Here is a 21,951-nt window from a genome sequence, read left to right as displayed (position 1 = left end):
TGTGTGTGTGAATCAAAAGATTTCAACACCTAATTTAAATATAAAATTTTATCTATACTTGTGTAGACAGGTTTGTGTGCAAAAGAGTTAAAAGTCCTATGCATGCATTGTGATTCATGTGGGTGTGATAAGGCTGCTGACCCTTCTAATTCACCTTGCCTAAGTCAGCAAAATGTGTTTCCAAAACAACTTAATCTATCTTTGATTCTGAGCCCCTAACGCTCACACAATAGACAAAATTATCTTGTGATGAAATGTACAGTTTGTAAGCACAGATGCACAGTTTTCTACATCTTCAAGCCTTAGTCAAGTTGTTAAAAGATTCCCAGAGTTGCACTTCTGGATGGTGTTTTTCCTAACTGGTCTTAAATAGCTGTGAACATTTTCACTAAGTAAAAATCAGTAATATCCAATAATCAGTGTTCCATTTTGCTGGAATAGTCCATATAGGTGAATAGAATCATGATGGAAGATTTCAACTTTAATTATTACAGCATCTTCAACGAGGCACTTGTTAACAGTCACCTGCTAAAGCTTCCAATCATACAGTGATTTTGTTGTACTAGTGACCAATACTTCCCATGCAGAGGTAAATGACATCAGCTATGACATGAGGCTGGTGTGCATCACAACCACTGATTATGAATTTTTCTTTAATTAAAATAAACTGAAGGGCTTTGGGTGTGACACATGTGAATGAGTGAGGTCACCAGCTAAAAAATGTGTTGTCTGGATGAGGTTGTGTGGGGTAGATCTAGATATGGGTGGACCATACTGAGTGGGCTTATTGTACAGGGTTTGGATCTCTCTCTCTCTCTCTCTCTCTCACACACACACACACACACACACACACACACACACACACACACACACACACACACACACACACACACACAGACAAAAAAAAGTTGATATTGGACTGTTTTCAATATGACTAACAGAGTTGATCAAAACTTTGTGTTAGCTGGAACTGGTTAGCTAATGATGCATGTTTTATGTTTGATTAAAACACACTCCAGCTGACACCCACACACTGGTTTACATGACACACCTCTGGTTTCACTCATAAAGTTTGATGACTGCCTGGTTGTGTGTGTGTGTGTGTGTGTGTGTGTGTTTGTGCGTGTTATGACAGATTTGATGTATTTTAACATTTATCAGTCTTTTGACAGCCAGTCTGTTTAAACACACATGTCCAAGCCAAACACACAGATAAAAACACCCTAGCTGGTCCTGTGGGACCCAAAACTGACAAAGGGTTAGATGGTGAAAGTGTTTCTGTCTGTTGGGTGTGTGTGTGTGTGTGTGTGAGCATCTAATGTCCTGATATTAGGCCACTCTAATGGGTTTACATAAAGGGTCGATCCTATAAGGGTCAGTCAACCAAAAAGAGCAAAGCTGACCCCCACCACCACCAAAACCACTTACCAAAAGCACACCCTAAATCAATATCCCAAGAGCATTTCTGGCAGTGCCGTATTAATATATATGTAAAACAAAACTAGACTAGGATTATTCTAAAAAATATGTTCAATATATTATTGTTCTTCTGACTCTTAAAGTCATACAATTAGATAATTCTCACAAGGCGTGGGCATAAAGATGATATGGGGGAGGCTTGCTGCTTTTCACCCAATCACAGCAGATATACCGGAAGAAAGCTTCAGAATGTAGGTCAGCCGTTCAGTACAATGCGGTCCGGTCCCGCAGCGGATCAATGCGAATACACCCACCCACTCACGTACATGCCCACCTCTGGCCAGACACCAAACACCAGCAAGGAGCTGTCTCGCATTCAACCTAAAACAACTGATGCGCCAGCAAACCTTAAAATACTGAAGCACTTCTTGCGCGCACGCACAGCATGCGCGTACACATGTACATGCTGCATTCAAAGCCACTGATACTCTACAAATCTCATAGATTATTTGTAACAATGTATTTCCTGGTATACAGGATATATATATTTATGGCAGGGTAGGAAATCAACCTGTGCTGTAGCTGCTGTCTGTTACAGTAGCACGTCAATGACCGACGCTGCTGATTCAACATATGGCTTTGGCGCATTGAGCTCTGTGCCTGTATATGCTCGAAACCATGTAGCCCATATTCTTACCGTGTGTACCGTGGACCCGTGTGTAGTCTGCATCTAGACTGAGATGGAATATCATACAACACACTAATCGGAGCGCAAGCCCGTCACAATAATGAAACGTGCCACCATGCAGCTGTTGGAGTTTTATCAATGAGACATGCTGATGATTTTTACGCACTGGCCCGGCGGAGCTTCTACAATCCAGTGTCCCCTTTCAGATACACCCTGATTAGCAATCAAAACTGTTGTCACAAGTTTGTCACTAAGCTTCTCATCGGCCACAGGCTTTCATCTCATCTACTACCTTGACAGAAAGTGCATTGTCCTCCCCGCGCGCTGCGGCGCCGGGAGCTGCAGCATTTTCCCGTTCAGCACGCGCCCGCTCATCGTACAACCGTCCAGCTTTCACGCCGCTTTGTTCCCGTTTGGCATTTCCCGCTGATATGACACCGAAGCGAAAGAGAGATAATCCACTCGTTGCCTTCCGCCTCTGATAATCGGGGAGCCGCCTGTAAGAGTCAGCAGCGTTGACAGACTGACCCACTCCCGCAGTGCTCAATCTCTCTCTCTCTTACACACATACACACACACATCCCTCGTGGAGGGAGGGAGGCAACGAGCAAGGAAGGGAAGCATGGATAGAAAGGCAACACCCCAAATTCCTCCTCCTCCGGCCCCCGTTTCACTGATCGCGACCAGCTGTGCCTTTTTTCAAAAAGCGCATAGAGGTTTAAACGCGCATTGAGCCGCAGGCTAAGTAAGCTGCAGTCATCACATTCTCTCCAGAGCCATATGTTAAAGGCATATTCACACACTTAAGACCCAAAGAATATTTCACTGCACTACTTTAACATGAATGTATGGTATGTAGTCTTTACTTATGTCATTATTCATGAGTTTTTGTTTTTAGTTGCATCTGTTCTTACTGATAAAAGAAATCCAGAGCTACTAGCCTAGCCTACCAGTATTGTAGGCGTACAATTATTGAGGATGGTCAGTGTTTTACTGCTATAGAGGGTTTATAAGGAATGCCTCACTGATTAATGAATAATTTACTAATCCTTATAATTCGATAAATCATGTGTAAGAACAGAGTTTGGGTTGACATATTGTGAATGATTCCTGTGGCCAAGATATGCCCTTCTTCAGCAAATTGAGCTTTAACTGATTAGAAGAATACTGAAACGGACACTTCTGGGTCCATAAATACAAAAAAACAAAAAAAAAAAAAGAGAGAGCTGCAGAGTATCAAGACAAAAATCTATTACAAATGCAGAATTTTCTGTAAGTCTTTTCAAGGTGGTGTTAATTTTTACTTCTTTTACTTCTAATCTACAATTTTATAGTAGGATTATAGGTTCTGAATGTACAACCAGCTATCAGATAAATGTAGTGAAATAAGAAGCACAACAGGTCCCTGTTTTACTTGAGTGCAGTACACCTTATTAAATGCGTTACACACAGGTCATACAAAAATTTGTTAAAATATCACCACAAATTTTTCAAAAAGACAGTGCTCTTAATGGCTGCCCAGCCAGATATATATCTCTTAAATGTATTTATTATTTTTTTTCTTTAAACATATTAACAGTCGCCTTGTGTCTAGATGAAATGCTGGCTAATCGCCAAACCACCAGTGTCATATATAAGCCTCAATCAGGATAAAATGAAGCGCAGAGGGTAAACGACTGTAGCGTTTCTATTGCCACAGTGTGTGTATTGGCTTTTGGAGACTTGCAGACGAATAGAGTGGATATCATGTATCCACTCCTCCAGAGCTCTGCCCCCTCGCAACATCCAGTGGTGTTTAAACACTTTTACAACAGAGTGGACCCCAGTGAATAGATCTGCCTGTCTGCTGGGTTTGTTCAATAAATGAATGAAAGGCGAGAAAGAGAGAGGGACAGACAGTCAAAGGGAGGGTGGTGGTGGAGATAATTAACACTGTCTTTTCAGTTAGGACCGAAGAAAAAATGGTGTGAGTGGTGGACAAAGAAAGAAAAGTGATAGAAATAAAGAGACTGGAAAACATACCAACAGAGAGAAAAAAGAGAGATCATTAACACACTCTTCTTAAGAGCAAAGGGAACAAAGACAGGATTCTTCAGGCTACTGCTCACCCATAACATGCAGGGCCAGGTGGGTACACAGTGTGTATGTGTGTGTGAGAGAGGGTCTGACTGGCACATTGGCATGCTGAACTGCAGGTGTGTGGAGCTGCTGCCATCGTTGTTGCCTAGCGTTACTAATAAAGAGAAAGCAAAACAGTTTCTATGTGCACACACACACAAACACTACCACACATACATACACACTTGCAATCTTCCTTAAGCCAGTGGGAGCTTTTAATTTATGTCAACTCTCATCTGAGTTTCTGGAAAGGGGAGCTGGACCGTGCTCAGTGTTTGTCTGGCCAGGTTTTACTTTGACCACTGACTCATGTCCAGACATGCCCTCTGTCTCTCTGCTTCTCTTCATCAAAGAGCAACGATACCCCTCTTTTCACTCATTTAAGACCACAGCACACTTGTTTTCTATGTGTGTGTGTGTGTGTGTGTGTGTTGGTGCGGTAGGCCAGTATAATTAGGAGGTGATGTAACTGTTTAATGACAGTATACAGACAGGGTCATCCACGTGACCCTGGGAACCTGTCGCTTCGCCACTGATGAAAGAGACAAGAGACCTGGGAAAGCTCACCCCCCTTATCAGACCAGGGTCACACACAAAGACACACAGATGCTTATGCTACATCACAAACTACATAAACAAACTGAAAACACCTCTCAGATGCATTTAACATTGTCACACATATTTTCTCTCTTTTAAACTTTTACTTTAACTCTCTGTGTAGCCTAAAATGAGCTTATGTTTGACCATTCACTCACATACACACTGCAACACTTGCTTGTCTCACTTTTCCCGTCGTCACACAACCTTGCAAGGTTGTTTTTCCTTCCAAAACTTAAGTTTACTTCTAAAATTTAAATTTTTTGTTTTGCTGTCATGACCTTCTTCAAATATTGAGTATTAAACGATGTTAACATCAATCACATCCTTTTTACTACACAATTACAAAACACTGTTTTATTTACTTTGTATAGGAGATTTCAGTTTTCTTTAAACTCCTCTTAACACTTTGAACAGTTCAAAGTTCTTTGGAAAAAGTAGATGTGTGTGCACCAATTTAGAATTTATCAACATTTGAATCAGAATCTGATGACTGTGGTTCCAACCATTTCTGACTTCAACTGGAAAAACTATCTAACCACATGCTCCATGTTGTAGTAGAACCTGTATCATAATTTCCACACGTGTACTCAGATAGTCTATGTGAAAATGTAAAAAAAACCAAAAACTGTCAGTCAACACAGGCAAACACACATTCCTTTATCTGATTTTTTGGCAAGCGGCCTCCTCCCCCAGAGGAAGACTCCAACCACGGTTTGTATACCAGCCTGCATGCTCAGTCTAGTAGCTCACCAACTACAGATCAAGGCTGAACATCAAAGTGCATGTCCCTTGCTGAAAAGGTGCACTTGTGGTTAAATGAGGGACCCTCCATGCCTGGACCACCAAAATCATTTAATTAGCTCCGCTATTTCCAAGGTCCAGTCTGCTGCAGACAATATGAAGTGGAACAGCTTAGAAGCTTGACTTCAAAAAGGCTTACTCTTTCAAGAGACAGAAAGGAAAGAACAACAAAACCAGAGTTCAACATGCTAGAGAGTTTAAATTTAACTCAACAGGTTTCCGCAGCCGGTTTAGCCTGTGTCCCCTGGGAATATAATGAGGATATGACTACTTTTAGTAGTGCATAGAGGGAAAAAATGAGATTAAAAGATGGTGTAATGAGGAGAACAGGAAAGGGGAGTGATGGCAGGAGGGCAGAAAGAAAAGTGTGTGACTAATGTCGAAACAGCCCCAGAGAATAACACGGTGGGAGTGAGACGGAGGGATGAAGGGTTAATTCTTATGCGCATTACAAACCTGTCACACCCCACTGTTAAACTTCCAATGCTGAGCTCCAGTGTGCATATTGTATATGAGTTTGTGTGCTTGTGAGTGTGTGCTTAGCACAGACTTGATGCAACCTCCACTTAAAGCTTCTCAATCTTGTTCTGAACCATGCAGTTTCATTTACCCCCTATAGAGGAACTAAGCATGCACGGTAAAACTTTCATAGACGTAGAGGCAAGTTAGGAAAGAGTGAGAGCAAGGTTAGTGTGAGTGTGTGTGCACATGTGTGGGAGGCCTGTCTTCTAGTGTGGGAACCAATCTTCTGAGAAATGAACCAGATCATTTCTTCAAATCCTTTCTTAATATCAGGAAAGCACTAATGTAACATGGGATAAAAGGTTCAACATAAAGATGATAGAAGAACTAAAGGTGCACACAATGGTCTGCAGCCATGCTAGTGGCTCTGTGGAGTTTCCTCTTACACTTGATAATTAACACAAAACACACAGTACATATGTGTGTAAAAACATATGTGTGTGGCTGTAGGTTTTGTTTAAAGAACTCAAAATGCTATAAATGGGGGACTGTGTGGCAGGAAGGTAGTTGACTGAATGATATGATTTTATATAGTTTATATTTATACTTATTAGTTTAGCATCAAGTTTTCAGGTCAGTTCCTCCTTTTCATGTGTTTTGTAGGTCATGTGTGATCATAGGAAAAGAAAATAACTTCACATTCAAAACATCTCCGGGAAGGATCTGTCTCTTTCCTCAAAGGAAATGGGGTGAGAGCCATGACATTTTGACCTCTGTAAATTGAGAAGCTCCACACACACACATTATTTATTTCCTTTGCACGCTCATATTGTTTGACATGCCTGTGAACTACGAGGTGGTCCCGCACATGAACACACACACACACACACACACACACACACACACACACACACACACACACACACAGGCCATCATGAACCCCCTGTCCTTGCCCTCTTGTCTTTGCATAGTGCCGTCAACTCCATAAGTTCTCTTATTCATTTCCACAACCTCGCCCTAAGAGGAGGCCAGGGATTAACAGGGATTATGCCACAGCTTCTCCATAGAGATTTATCAGGTCTCAGCAATGGGGGGATATCTAGGAAACAGTAGTCACAACAGTGGTTTTGGCGTTTGGTCATGTGGTGGGTGGGAGGCAGCTGAGCAACATGGCCTGAAGAGAGAGAACTGAGTATAGTCACACTTGGAATAGGAGGTAGGCACCGAAAAAGTTAAAGCAAGCAACAAAACAGAGAAAAGATCAACTTTCTAGAGTTTCCCAAACATTTCTTTCCATGCAAATCAGAATGTGGGAAAACTTGTACGAGGGATGGAAGTCTAGTTCCCAAGCTCTGATCCAGAACATGTGTTTGTTGCTCAACATCAGTGTTTCACAATAATGAAATGGCCTGTAGTCAAACTAAACATAACCATGTAGACTGACAGGAGTAGAAGTGAAACATTCTTGCAACAACAGACTGCACTCAACACCAGTTATTGCATGTAATTCCACATGAATGTGTGAGAGGACAAGTCAGAGATAGGGACAGAAAATAGGAGGGGTGAATAGAAGCAAACATTTTTAAGCCACAGGTAAAGTCACCACGTATAAGCTGACAAGTACGCAAAGATCTCTGTGTTTAATCTTAAAGGAAACTACATAGTGTAATGTAGTCCATTAGGGGGTTAATAATGAAACCACGTGGCTCAAACAGCCTCAGCAAACGTAAGAGTATAACACATGTGCATTAGGACATTGTTCTCACTGAAACAGGAGGCGTCAGGGGACTTCTAGGACCACAAATCCCTCTGTAGTCCCATATGTTACTCTGCCAAATTGTTTAATGTTGATGTATTTGTGTGTGCATGCATGTCTATGTGTATATGGGTGCAGAGATTGGGGGTGGGTATGCGTATGTGTCTCTTTAGCAGACACAAACACATTGTGTCATTATTGTTTGACAGTAGCGGCCTGCTGTTACAGCTTAAGACAGTTACAAAACACTTGATAAAAAAACTCAGGCTTATGAGCAATGTGCTTCAATACAAATACACGTATTAGATCACATATATCATATGAATATGGCTTTAATGCTTTGAATCAATAAGAAACTGAAAAACTATTCAAAACTGAATGACAAAATAGACGTGGTCAAATGCTGATGTGACCCTGGTGAATGGCTCTGATTAATGAAGTTGTGTGTGTGGGTGTGTGTGTGCGAGTGTGCTCTCCACGGGTGTCTGATCTAGTGTTTTGCCTGCACGTGCTGGAACATAGAAAGAGTGCTCTCCGCCACTCAGCCAAATTTCCTCTACAATGACAGAAAATGTAATTGATTACACGCCGCACTGAGCAGACAGAGCCACAGAAGCACTGAGAGAAGTCATAAAGACCGAGGGAATAGCAGGTAGTGGATGACAGGAACAACGCACACTGCACACACCTCAGACTGCCTCACATTAAGTTTTCAAGTGAATCGAACTCACACAATGTTATTTAGACAAAGACATGGTGAGTAAAACAGAGGCCTTGATGCAGAAAGTTAAATGTACTTATTTTTTAAATATATTAAATCTAAAAAAAATATATATATATTCAGAATTTGACACTACATTTAAATATCTGTATGATTCTAACAGGAAAATGCCTTAACATGACAGCATCTTGAAAAGATTTAGTTCAGATGATGTCATTTTGTTGCTCGTAATACAGTGGCTGTAGTACTGATTGACCTGCTGCTCAGGACTCCTTTAGATGACATCATCTGAACGGATTAAAAAAACCTTGTAAATTGTGTCCACACTCTTCAAAGTCTGATTTTACCTTAAATGTTGCGCATGCAATGTTCACTGGCTGCAATACAAAAAAGTGCTGAATTGGTGGAGATTGTGTGGCGTTAAAAATAGAAAAGTCACCGGTTTTGAAATGAAAAAGAAAAATCAAAACAAAACATCATCTAGTGGATTAGTGTGTCTGGCTGATATGTTTGCAATACTTTTTGGACAACAACATGTCTATGTTATAAATGAAGTGAGTCCATGCTGCTGGCTGATAACTAACCAAACGTAAGTAGAGAAGATTCAGTGTTCGCTTCAGTGTCTGTAGAGTGATTGTTTGAAAAAAAGTTTTAAAAATGACGACATTTATGTTATCTTTTAAAAGTTATTCAAAAGTTATATTCTGTAAGTGTTTTGATACATTTTCACCTCTTTAACTTATTGGAGATGTGAAGATGGCTTTACTGGCGAATGTTAATACACAGACGGTGTGATGGAGGCACTGAGATGGAGTGAGAGTGAGAAAATGAATGAGTGGATCCATCACCTATAACATAAATCAGATCCAGATGTGGTAAGAGAAATTCATGAATCAAATGTGTCACATTGAATTATCTTTGTACAGTATCTGTATCTTTGAATCTTTGTTTGTGTGCGTGAGGGGTTCTAGAGTTTGGCCAGTAGATGGGGACAGAGTAGCAGAATTGAGCTTAAAAGACTGATGACTACACTAAAACTGCACTTACACACACACACACACACACACACACACATATATGTACTAGTGTGACCACTCCTTAATGCCCTGTCACACTGTCACACTGGATATAAGGTTTAAAAGCAACTGTAAGCTCTATTAAGTTACAGCTATTTGGAGGGTGCAGGCATCAATATGGTCAAATAGGCATCAGATAAGAGCTTGATAATGATTTCCAGTGTTTTAATAAGGCCAAACATTGAGTAGCAGGAATGTGGTAAAAGCGACTGCTTATTCCAGGCATCATTTGTGTTCAAAACATATTACTTCTCTATTTAATAGTTCCACTTTCAGTTCCCTGTACTCTGCTGAACTGACACTAAGGGGAACCAGCTCACTTCTGCTTCTCTATAAAGCACACAGTGCTGAACCAAAACACTTAAACTGGCTCACTCTACAAAGCTTCAGGGGGCTTATTGCGTGAATGTGTGTGTGTGTGGGTGTGTGTGTGTGTGTGTGTCTGCCTTGCTCCAAAGCGAATGTTTTCATAATTCAGACGTTTAGTGCAGTGACCCAGCTCGTCTCCCAGCATAACCATGGAGACAGTCTGTTTACTAACAGAGTGTCGCTGAGGATGGGAGCTCTTTCACAAAAAAACAATTGTGCCTGTGCCCAGCAGGGCAGACAAGCCACACTTATCCAATCGTCAACATGTATGAATGTTCATAACCATAGCCGGATTGACAAAAAAAGTAATCATTACTGTTCCCAAACCCAGGTGAGGCACACACTGACTGTATGTTAAGTTGCCCATGTTTCTGTCAGGTTTGTCATACAGGTATACCCACTCTGCACTCTGTTATTGCAGTTGGGCATTTCAAGATGCTCAAAATGCATTTTAAACACTCAGAACTACTAAGACTTATATGTGTTGATGTCGAGTGAAACAAAGTAAGATGTTTGAAGAGCGCATCAACTTGCTTAATGCAGAAGTTCACACTGTTGTGGAGCAGAGGCATAAATATATACATGTGCACAAAGTAGTGTGCTGCTGGGCAGGTACTGTAGTATAATCACAGACTGCTTGTTGGAAACAGCTGCTAGCTGCTGGAAATGAGCAGATGAGACCTACCTATAGTTTTTTCACATTAATGACATTTAAGTCATAGTTAATATGAAATTACAGTTGTAAATACAATAAAAATCTAACAATTAAAATGGTCAGACTCCATAAGTGTACGGGGAATGACCTCCTCATGGTCCCCTGCCTGCTGAAGCCTGGTGTGAATGATATGTGTTTAAGTGAGATTGTAGGGAGATACTAGGAGGGGTCTGGTTCCAGATGTAAGTGGAACTCTTCAGAGAAGCAGAGGCCCAGGCTAGAAAAGCACAGGAAACAGATAACTGACATATGGGGTCCTGACTCAGTGCCTGTGTGTGTGTGTGTATGTGTGGGTCGGTTTGTCATGTTAGCCATGGTCGGTTACAGAAAACTTACCTTTAAAATGATTCATGCCTACACAATATGACTCAAATGAGTCACAGTGAGACCCAAGGTGAGTGAAATCCAGTCCATCCACATATGTTTATGACCAAGTTTGTGTTGTAAGACATTCCATGTGACAGAACAAAGAGATGTGGGCTGCATAGCCCAAACAAAGAACATGTGTGTTTGTGATGTATAATGTATGTGGGGAAATCCTATGTATAATATATGCTGGGGTTGACCTCTGTATGACAAGGACAGTGTGTGTATGTATAATGAATAAGTATGTGGAATAAATGATGAGATAAGGGAGAGAAATCCAGCATGGCATGGTGGAGAGCAGCCAAGCTAAAGGGAAACAGCAGCACCAGCCTGCCCTCTAGTGGTAAGACCACACCAACCTGCAGCAGCAGATGGCAAATTCCCAATGGTAGACAGACTCAAAATTTAATGTCTATTTTTGTTGATAATGGTGATAAGTTGATTACTTTGTTAATAGAATAAGTAATAACTAATACACAATAGCATAGGACATACCTTAAGATAAAGCTAAAATGGCAAATATGTGCACTGTGGAATGAACAACTTTAGGTTAAGAGTCTCTTGGAATTTAATATTTTATAATAAGTGATTTGAAAAAAGGAAAAGCGTGACTAGATGAGCCAGTATGGCAGATAATAGCTCACAGGAGATATGTCGGTATGGTAGGGTTAGGGTGTTGGCTAATAACTGACATGATAACAAAATACAGCAATGCCAAAAGGAGTTTTGAAACAGTGTCACAACTTACAGTTTGTCTACGAGAAAAATGTTTTGTAACATCATTTAGGGCAGTGTCACATCCAAAACAAACTTAACCCAACATTATTAAAAAGAATTATTATTCATGTTGTGTAAAGAACATTAATATTGAGCAACAGATCATTATCAGGCTTTGTTTTTAAAATTCTTGAATATCAACATCAGCATTAGCCTCAAAAATCATGTATCCGTTGGCCTTAAAATAATCATTTGTTTATTGTTTAGACTCCAAACTACATTTGATTCTTTAAATTAACCTTCTGCCAACTGGAATGTTGAATATTTTCAGGGAGAATGAAAGATGGACAAAATGAAAAAATTTGATCTAACGCAAAATGGAATAAAAATGTTTCTTTTTCTTTGTCGATCAGCAACTTTGGGAGTCTATTCAGCTGTTTACCTGCATATCAGTCTATCTGTCTATTATCTATTTCTCAATTTCTCTCTGGAGGCCCTTAGAAAAGGTTGGTTTTTGCAATGTGTCCTTAAACAAAGCACAAAACACCGTATACACACTAATTTGGGGCCATGACATGATACACAGTAAAACTGCAGGATCCCAAACTGTGTTGCAATTGGTTTCCTGGTGACTGGGGGGGGGTGGCATTTTTGTGGTTACCATGGAGATGTTAAACTGCGGCCAGAATCATAGCTTGCTATGAGATAATGTGTTTTTCTTAACTGTGCTTAGAGTTGGTCAGTGAAACACAATGCTTTGTGTGAGTTAAAACTGTTGTGTCACACCACCTCATATTGCGACAAGAGCTGTACATTTTCCAAAACTACCAAAGAAATTACAGGAAACAGAGCTTAGATCATTCTTCACTAGACTCCTTGACTGGTCATTGAGCCAAAAGAAAATGTGCTGTATTTTGGAGAACTGAGAACACAAACAACAGCTACATGTACCAGCATGCTCTTTCTTACGGCCTGTCCCTCTCATTCAAATCTAGAAAAAATGTATACACTGTGTTTTTGGGTCATCATGCTGTCATCAAAAATACCCTGACACACACCCACACACATTCCCATTATCTTGATTGTGATCTCTCCACATAGTCTGGATAACAAATGATGGTGACAGACAACAACACACTTCCTGTAAACTGCTTTGCCGCTACAGACATAAAGCTGTGATATGTTAATTGAACAGAAAGGTGTATGTGTGTGTCACATCAGGTGTGAAGATGTACCAATTATAGGATGGAGAAAAAGTTTGTTGTGTAACAACCACTACACAACACGACAGACATGAAGATGATGCAACTCCCTTATGCGATCTCTACCCAAGTTCTTTTGATCTTAGAAATCCATGGTTATTTTTTGATCCTTTTGACACTGACAGCTCTGACTGATCTCATCTCGGCCAGACAGAATGAGTTACCAAATTTTCAAAGACATCTGCATTCTAGCTCTGCCAAGGGGCTCTGGTGAGCCAACACTGCGAGGAATCCTCCACGTGGAAACCTGCTGGCAAAACTGGCAAGCTCTCAGCTAAATTTGACAGGATGATCTCTGCAAGGGAGCTTGATGATGGTGACATCATTCCTGAACTCTGCCAGAGGGCTGTTTTCTGACTGCAGCGGAGCCAGCTGCATCTGGTGGGGGGGCTACAGCTGCCAGTGTCAAGGCAGACGCTTTGAGGTGGGGGGGTTGTGATGCATTACAGAGTGTCTGATTAAGGCTTTGTTGTGCTGATAAATTACTAACTGCAAGGCTGACTGCGGCTGTAGGCTTTAACAGTTGGCAGGTGGCAGGATCCACCTCACCAGCAAGGTCATTAATGGGACACAAGTGTCCTGCAGACTGCAGCGTCATGAGGTCATTAAGTACGTATTCTTTAAGCTAAGTAAAACACATCGTTTTTAAACAAAAGAGGACACTTACCCATTCCCCAGGTCATCAATATCATCATCATCATCTTCCTCATCTTCGTTTGGGCTTTTCCCACCGAGGTCACTGTCACTGAGGTAATCTGCCTTCAATAGGGTCGGGTCTGAATCATCCAGTGTTTCGATGAGGTGGTTACGAGATGTGTGGCTTATCCGAAGAGGCACATCTGGCTGCGTGCTACCTGTGGATGGAGCATCACCGGCCTGCAGACGGGGGCTGGCTTGACCCTGGCGCCACGACAATGGAGAGGAGCGATTTGATAAGCTGGAAACGGAGAAGGCAGCAGCTTCATCGCTGTCGTAACAAATGGTCCCCTCCACACAGCTATAGAATAAAAACATGCACATTTTAAAGTTCTTTGGTGGTAGAAATAATGTTCACAGCACTGAGCTGCCTTTAAGAACTAAATAAATTCAGGCACGTGTAAACTGAATGTCTGTCTTTAATTTCCACTTTTTTTCTCAAAAAAGCTTGGAATTTGCTTTTTTCTACTTTCCTCCTCTCCCCATGCTGCATGCTTTTCTCTGAGAGGAACCTCACTGTAAAAAGCCTTATATCAATTTTAAAAGAGCTCAGGGATTAGTTGGTTTTCAGGTGGCTTTGTATGCGCTGCAGCTTTGACACTGGTGCACATGCATAAATAATATGTGTGTTTTCATGTTACCATCCTGTCAGCAAATTGTCTTCTATAATCTGTGTTTGAAACTGTCACTTTATCCCAGTGCACATTTGTGTGAATCTTCAAAAAATCAACACCACTAACGTCACAGTCGCATGCACACATACATCCCCTGTGCTAAAGCCGCAAGGCACGTCACTGCTTAGTGCCTGAGCTGAGAATGATGAGAATTATCATATTAAAAGTAGCTGGCTGTCAAAATGGCTGAAAATAAATTTTGTTCCCTGCTACATTAAACATTAATCTTGGCTGCATGATACTAAATCATCTTTACAAAAACAAAAAGACATTTTAACAATGATATGCTAACATAAAACAGGCTGGAGGGAAATGATGTGAGCTTTAGGGAGATACTACCTGTTTTGTAAAAACAGATTTTCACATTTCACCTTCTGCTTGTATGCATAAATAGTATATTAGGGATAATGTGTGCAGACAAAACAGTTTGCTTGCTCACAAGTCAATTTGTTTAGCTGCTACAAATATCTATAAACATTTGTTTTTCATAGGATATATGACATTTTGTTTCCACAGGAAACTTCTGCAGACACGTTGTAAGTATAATTTGCCTTTAGGGACAGTGGGGAGTGATTCAAGGTTACTACAGTACAATAAAAGTATGAATGGCGAAGGAAATGTATTCCAGCGGGGAACCATCTGCTGATTTGCTTTTCATGTGGGGAGCTCCCACTGAGGGACAGAGAGAGGATACATGGCAGGAGACCCACGAACAAGCAGACATAAGAGAAGCTCTCAAGGACAAAACCTAACGATGCACTGATAACATCCAAAGTCAGTCAGGGACAGTCGGGAAGCAAAGGAAGGGAGAGGACACACACACACGCACACACACACACATGCACACACACTGATACAAAATTAATCAGAGCATTATTGCATGTTTTGTTGTGTGCATGAATGTGAGATGTGACTGCATTGACAGGGTCGGCTTTGAAGTCAGCTTTGAGTTAATCCTGCTACAGTTCCGTATTAGCTAATGCATAGGGAGAGCAGGCAGCAAACAAACAGACTAAAAGCTACTGGTCTATCAGGAATACTGATATTGATTTATGAGCCCACAGGCAGTTAACCACCACACCCCTACACACTGTAAGCAAAGTCAATAAGAATTTGCCCATCTCAACTACTGTTTCTCGATTGTTGGCTTTCCTTTTGATCTGATTTATGTATCTGCATGTGTGTGGCTGACCTGTGGCTGAGCTGCACCCCTCTCAGGCTGGTCATGGTTTCCTCCAGGTTCTGTCGAAGGTCCAGAACATTTTGCACCGTTCTTTTCCTCTGTGACTCTGGATCTGCAGGGATGCAAGCAAACATGCCCCCCCCCCCCCCCCACACACACACACACACACACACACACACACACATTAAGGTATTTTTAGAAATGAGAAGTACCATGTTACCTAATTAGAGGGAAGCAAAAAAACACTTCCCATCTGTTCCAATGTACATGATCACCAAGTTAATAATTACAAATACACAATAAAATATGACAATATATTAGGTAATAATAAAGTAATGAATAATACTCATGGATGTTTCCTGTATGCTCAAAACTCATCATGCAGACTGAGAATCATATACTGCAATGGAAATCACATACTGCCAGTGGCCAAAATCTTGGATTACTCCTAATCATCTAAACAAAGCCTATAAAAAAAACCTAAATCCACAACAAATAAACAAAATGAAAACACAGCAGAGGTAATAGTGGCACTGTGGCACAGTTGTTTTTCCAGATGTCAGTGGATCAAAGTTAATTAAATATGATTCAGACTCTCACTGCAGTCACTCAGCCTCTCTAACCACGATGCCCTGGTGGCCGCTCATTGCACTGTGCTCTTTGGCTGTCGTCTGCTCCATTACAGAATAAACCAAAAGCCTTTTTCACTTAAACCCACGTGAGGACACATTGGCATGTGTTTCACCAATTTCTAATATGGACTAATCTGCAGCCTTGGCCACATAAATTCATGCTGCGTCACCAAGCCATGGTGCATTTTCATCTGGGTGTGTGTGTCTACTTGCTACATAGTGAGGACCAAAAAAGAATTTTCCTAACATTTTAAGTAAATTCTTGGAACTTGTCCGGCCCTTAAAACTTCAATGGGCCATTTCAGGCTTAAGATTTGGTTTTAGAGTTAGACTACCGTGCTAGGGAGTCCATCATGTCAATGGGTTTTCTCACAAAGAAAGCTGCACCAGTTTGTGCGTATGTGTGTGTGTGTTTTGACTGCTCTCCCGTGGCAATTGAAGATTGGATGCAATCAAAGACAATAAGATTTTCTAAATCATCTCAAAACACTTAAGCTACTGCAACATCAAAATGGTAGAACCACTTAGTGATATAGACACACTCCGGTATTAATGTGCAGGAAATGTCCTAATATTTTTCAATTTGCAGCTTTAATTTCAAAATATATCCACTACTCTCACTTTTGTTGTTGCCATCATGGAATTGTCTGGCTGTAAGTGCATTCTCAGTCAGCGGTAAGAGCTTTGACATTGATCTCAGTTTGAGAAGAGTGTGAAGAAGTGTGTGTGAAGAAAACTCTAAATATAATAATTTTTTTGTCTGTAAACACTAAGGTAACCGGGACACCTGAAGCTGAATTGCATGACCTTGACCTATGCTCTCTTCTACACTCGTATGTGTATGTGTGATAGGGGAATTGGTGATAAAAAAATAATAGTGATGGTAGGATATGGGACAGTCTTCACCCCTGCAGATTAGTTCAATAGACCATTAGAAGTCGCCAGCTGACTCCCAAATAAGCCAAGCGGGATATTTATAACAAAAAACATACCATAACCATGACTGTGGACTAAATCATATGTAAAAAACTACAAGGCAGAATGTTTACAAAAATTTACAGAACAAAAAGGTCCGGTTGTTTTTGATTACAACAGAATACATCTTCACAGAGCTGCTAGCTATAGGTAAAGTTAATTTCCCCTTTAAAGAGGTCCAATAGTATTAAACCTTAATAACTACATAGGATTCCATGTAGCAAATCACACATGGCCCTGAAAATTCACATAACATCCCCAAACACATACCTAATTTAAAATAAGTCAGTCCAGCTGGCAAGTGAGGAGTTGACGTGGGAATGGACATTTTAATGAGCAGGGAAGGCAAATCATGAGCTGCTGTTGTTGAGGTGTCAATCTCAACAACAGCTGTGGACTAAACACTGTTTTCCAATATACATCCACACACAGATACATATATATAATTATATGCATGGTGGGTCTATTTAGACAAGCACACACACAGACACAGTGAAACACTTACACCTGATCCAATTTATCAAGCTGGATCGATTTTGCCTAAACAAAACGACCACACAGACAATTGATTCGTCAACCCCGGGGACAGGCAGCTGAGTGGAGAGATGATGAAGCCATTGTGAAATAACCTTCTGCTGCTCACATTGATATACAGTACACAAACACATGTTCTTGCAGCTTAAATGCTTTAGAACAAAGAAAGAAATAAATGCATATAAAATAGGACTTCTTTGTTCTTCTGCAGGACGTGCTCATTTAAAGGACACAGTTGTACAGTGTGGAAACATGTCAGCTTTGTTAATCTAATCAAACAAAGGAACACGAACAGGAACAAAGAACCCCTAAAACATGTAAACACAGACAAAGTCTGAAACACACTCAGACACACACGCACACTTTAATTGAGCGATTTTAATTACCCTAAATGGGAGCTTTGTTTAACATTGGCGTCAAATTGATTAGATACGGTCTGTATGATTGTGATTGTGCTTGTGTGTGTGTGTGTGTGTGTGTGTGTGTGTGTGTGTGTGTGTGTGTGTGTGTGTGTGTGTGTGTGTGTAAAAGACTACCTGTCCCGCCTCTGCCCTGTTCCTGGTGGTCCCAGCTGGCATGGGGAGGGGGTGTAGTGGTGACGGTGGTGGGGAAATTAGGGATGCAAATATCCCTGTCAGCCCTGGCAGCTCCCCAGGGCTGCAGATGAATTACAATGATCTGGTTTAAACCAGGCATGTGTGTGTATGCAAGGGCTTCTGTGCATGTACGTATTGGGTTGGAAACCCCACCTGCTTCTCGATACACTGGTGAACACACACTCCAGCTCTGAAGCGGCTGTGAAAGCAGCCGAAGAGCCTTGCATAATGGCCTCACTCAGGCTCTTGAAATTAAGAGTCAGTGAGATAGAGTGAGTGTAAGTGCATGTACTGTATGTACTACACGTGCAGGACAAGCTCTGCATCTTGACACAAGTCTGCTCTCACACAACACAGCCAAAATACACTGACTTAAAGACACACTTCTAAGAGACCAAAGAAATGGAAAGTCTTTGTGTAAAAGAGGAAAGCAAAAGGGTATTGTGGTCTGGTATATACTGCCTACTCAAAAACAAGATTATAGATGGCAAGACAACATAAATGTCTATGAAGAGAAGTAAAAAATAATCTTTTTTTTTATTTGTAAAGTATTTAGTTTCAGCAAAGTTTGATTAAATATTGTAAATCTGTAACAAGGGTTTTGCCAAAGATGGACATGTTTTTGTGCAAGTCAGTTCTTTCATTCACTACAGAACAGTGCTGGGTTAAATAAAAACAGATTACAGTGATCATGTTCATTCATATTGAAGGAACATGTCATCCAGTGCAACAGTGCAACTAATTTGTGTTTTTAATACTTTTTAAGACAACAAGCTTTGCATACACAGGGAATAATTGGTAGTAACAAACAGCATTTCTGGTATTGGTCCTTTAATGGAAAATGTGGACAATACGAAAAATATAAAATATTACCAGCCCTTTTCTTTAGAATGAGGGGACTGTTTCTTGATGTGAATGTCTGATTGCAATGTGCACAAAAAGCCTATCAGAGTCAGGCAATGCTGTCCACTTGGCTTCCTCACTTAGGTCACTTGAATCTCCTTTCCATTAGAAAGAAACCTACTCCCAAAAGATACACTAATGGTTATGTCCTTGCACTAGCGGAGTGCAATTGTGTGTGTATGTGTGTGTAGGGTTAAATCACACCCTTCTTTATAAGTGTGTGTTGTGACATCAAATGCACATTTTTATATCTTACTGTACAGGAGTTTTTTTTTTTTTTGCAGAATGAGAATGATGATTTTTATTCATTCCTTTCTTTCCTCTGGAGTTCATCTGTTCCTGTCCTGTCCAAGTGTGTGCACATATGTTAGTGTCTCTGCAACCCTACCCTAGTAGTTCTTTAAGCCATGAAGGCTTACACAAAATGTAAAGGTGACACTAAAGTAAAGCATCTGATAAACCACATATACTGCACATGTGCATTATGAACCTGCTATGCTACAAATATAAATGACTTTTATATTGTTTGGCTTAAATTTAATAGTCTCATTCTTTGTCCTGTCTCATTCTCTTTCTTTTTCTGTCCCTTATCCTCATTCAGTATCGCAGCCCTCTACTGACCTCAGACAGTTGGAAAAACAGGAAGTATTACAACATGAAGCCATTCCTGCACATCTGGACAGACAAACACACACTGGTGCACCCAAATGTGTATCTACCATGCATGCACACACACGCATGCACAAACTAGTTCCTGTGCGTCACAACAGGATATTAGAATCCTTGAGGATCATTTCTGATATTCGACATGAATAGTTGATTAGCTTATCAGAGCACAATGCTGTATGCGTGTACATCAAACTTGAGCAGCTGTTGGTTAAAATTTTATGAATGATGCAGCAGTCTTCCCATGACAAAACAATTTGTGCATCAATATATACTGGTGAGAAAGAAAATATACTGAGAGAGTGAGAGGTGATTTGGTGCAGCTGACTGTAAAAATCAATTTCGAATTTGAAAACCCTTGTGCAAAAATATGTTCCATAATGGAGATAGAGAGGATGAGCAAAGCTGTCAGTCACTGACGGACTTAGAAACACAGCTGCAGATGTTTGATATATTACAATCATCTGTGCTGCATTTCTGACCAATTTAAAACCTTCAAATTCCACCAAGAGCTCAATCCCTACATAAAATCCTGGCGCCCTGAACACTGACCCAAACACAAGCATACACACAAACACACTCACATCTCCTTAGCCACAGCCATATCTGCTTAGACAACGCAGTGCTATCCTCTCAGAGGAGAAGATCAGAGAGATTTAGGTGACTAGTTTGCGTTCTCAGTAAAGAAATTCGAGACTGCCCTGAGATAGAAGTAAAGTACAGTTAAAGAGCATTCTCACCTCCGGCCCACCCGGTAAGACAGGTGTGTGTATGAGCTTATTCTGTGCTGAACTGCATTGGATGAGATTAGTATGTGTGGTGAGTAAAAAGGTAGGCATAGACTGAATAACAGACATGTAAACCACATGTAAACACACATATAGTATGTCAAAAAACGATCACCTAGAGGAATCAACTCAATCATCCAGTTTGATGAATTTCCTGTGTCTTTGGGAGGTGGATATCATGAGATATTTTAGTTGTATCTCTTCCTGTGCTTCCTGCGTACGCTTGTAAACTTTCAGCGCGAATCTAAATACAGAGTGCATCACAGTCTTGCAAGCTCACAGCCGATTCCTGCTGAACTGTATTTTATGACATGCGCTAACCGAACAGCAGCTCTGCTCTCACATGTCAGACAGGCAGTCTGCATGCTGCATGTACTGCCTCCCCTCGTAATAAGGTGATAGGTGAGACAGCAAAACTGATGACATTGAGCAAGACTCTGAAGTGAAATGTTACCAACTGCAGCAGAATAAAACACACAAACAGAATAACACAGTTTAAAGGGTTAAAATTAGTCTTTTAAAAGTGATCTTTTAAATGATGTGTTTACTTTGATACTATATGCAGTGTAACTAACAACTGTTTTCATTGCCCATTAATTTGTTGTCTACAAAATGTCAGAAATTCGATATCACAAATCTTCAAGCTCAAGCTAAGATCGTAAAATGTCTTCTATTGTTCGGCCATTGGTCCAAAACATAGATAGTCAGATATTCTAAAACTATGGAAGAGAAAAGAGCCTGCCGTCTGCCGTTTTTTCTGCAAACTGCAAAAACGTTTGTACTGACAATTAGTAATTCTAGTATATACATAAAAGTTTGTACAAAAACCAAATCACTGTGTGTTTTATCTTAAGCTCGAGCTAAGTTAGTGGCCTGTTTGTCTGCTATACTTCACAGTGATATTTCAACGAACTTGGATGTTGCACCCTGTAACCATTAAAATGCAAATCCCCTACCTACGTAGGTAAGTAAAACGTGAGTATGAGCGTCATCAACAAGCACTGTCAAACAACAATACAAACACAAAAATACAGCCCTACCAAAAAATAAATAATTATATGAAAAGACTTTTATAATAGTTTTTTTTTATAAAGAACAGGATGTGTGTGTTGCAAAGAGCTGATGAGACGAAAACTAATATGAGTACTAATATGATTTAGATAGAGTATGGCAGGAAGCAGACAGCACTAATGCAATGGCTCCTGCATTAAGTCCTTAGAGACTGACCACAGAC

At 40.6% G+C, this 21,951-nt stretch overlaps 1 protein-coding gene across 13 annotated transcripts in view; it reads right to left on the bottom strand.

Moving 5' to 3' along the window:
* Positions 1-21,951, bottom strand: part of LOC137139143 (neuron navigator 1-like) — a 75,326-nt gene that overhangs the window by 32,274 nt on the left and 21,101 nt on the right. For 11 of the 13 annotated variants that reach the window (XM_067525965.1, XM_067525964.1, XM_067525966.1 and 8 more), the window contains 2 exons: positions 15,633-15,735; positions 13,738-14,067 (listed from right to left, as the gene is read on the bottom strand). In XM_067525965.1, the coding sequence (XP_067382066.1) occupies positions 13,738-14,067; positions 15,633-15,735 (433 nt within the window). The remainder of the gene's footprint in view (positions 1-13,737; positions 14,068-15,632; positions 15,736-21,951) is intronic. The other 2 variants (XM_067525969.1, XM_067525976.1) reach the window with 1 other exon arrangement.

The sequence above is a fragment of the Channa argus genome, chromosome 13 (genome assembly GCF_033026475.1).
Source record: "Channa argus isolate prfri chromosome 13, Channa argus male v1.0, whole genome shotgun sequence".
Lineage (NCBI taxonomy): Eukaryota > Metazoa > Chordata > Actinopteri > Anabantiformes > Channidae > Channa > Channa argus.
This window is presented reverse-complemented; position numbering and strand designations above follow the sequence as displayed.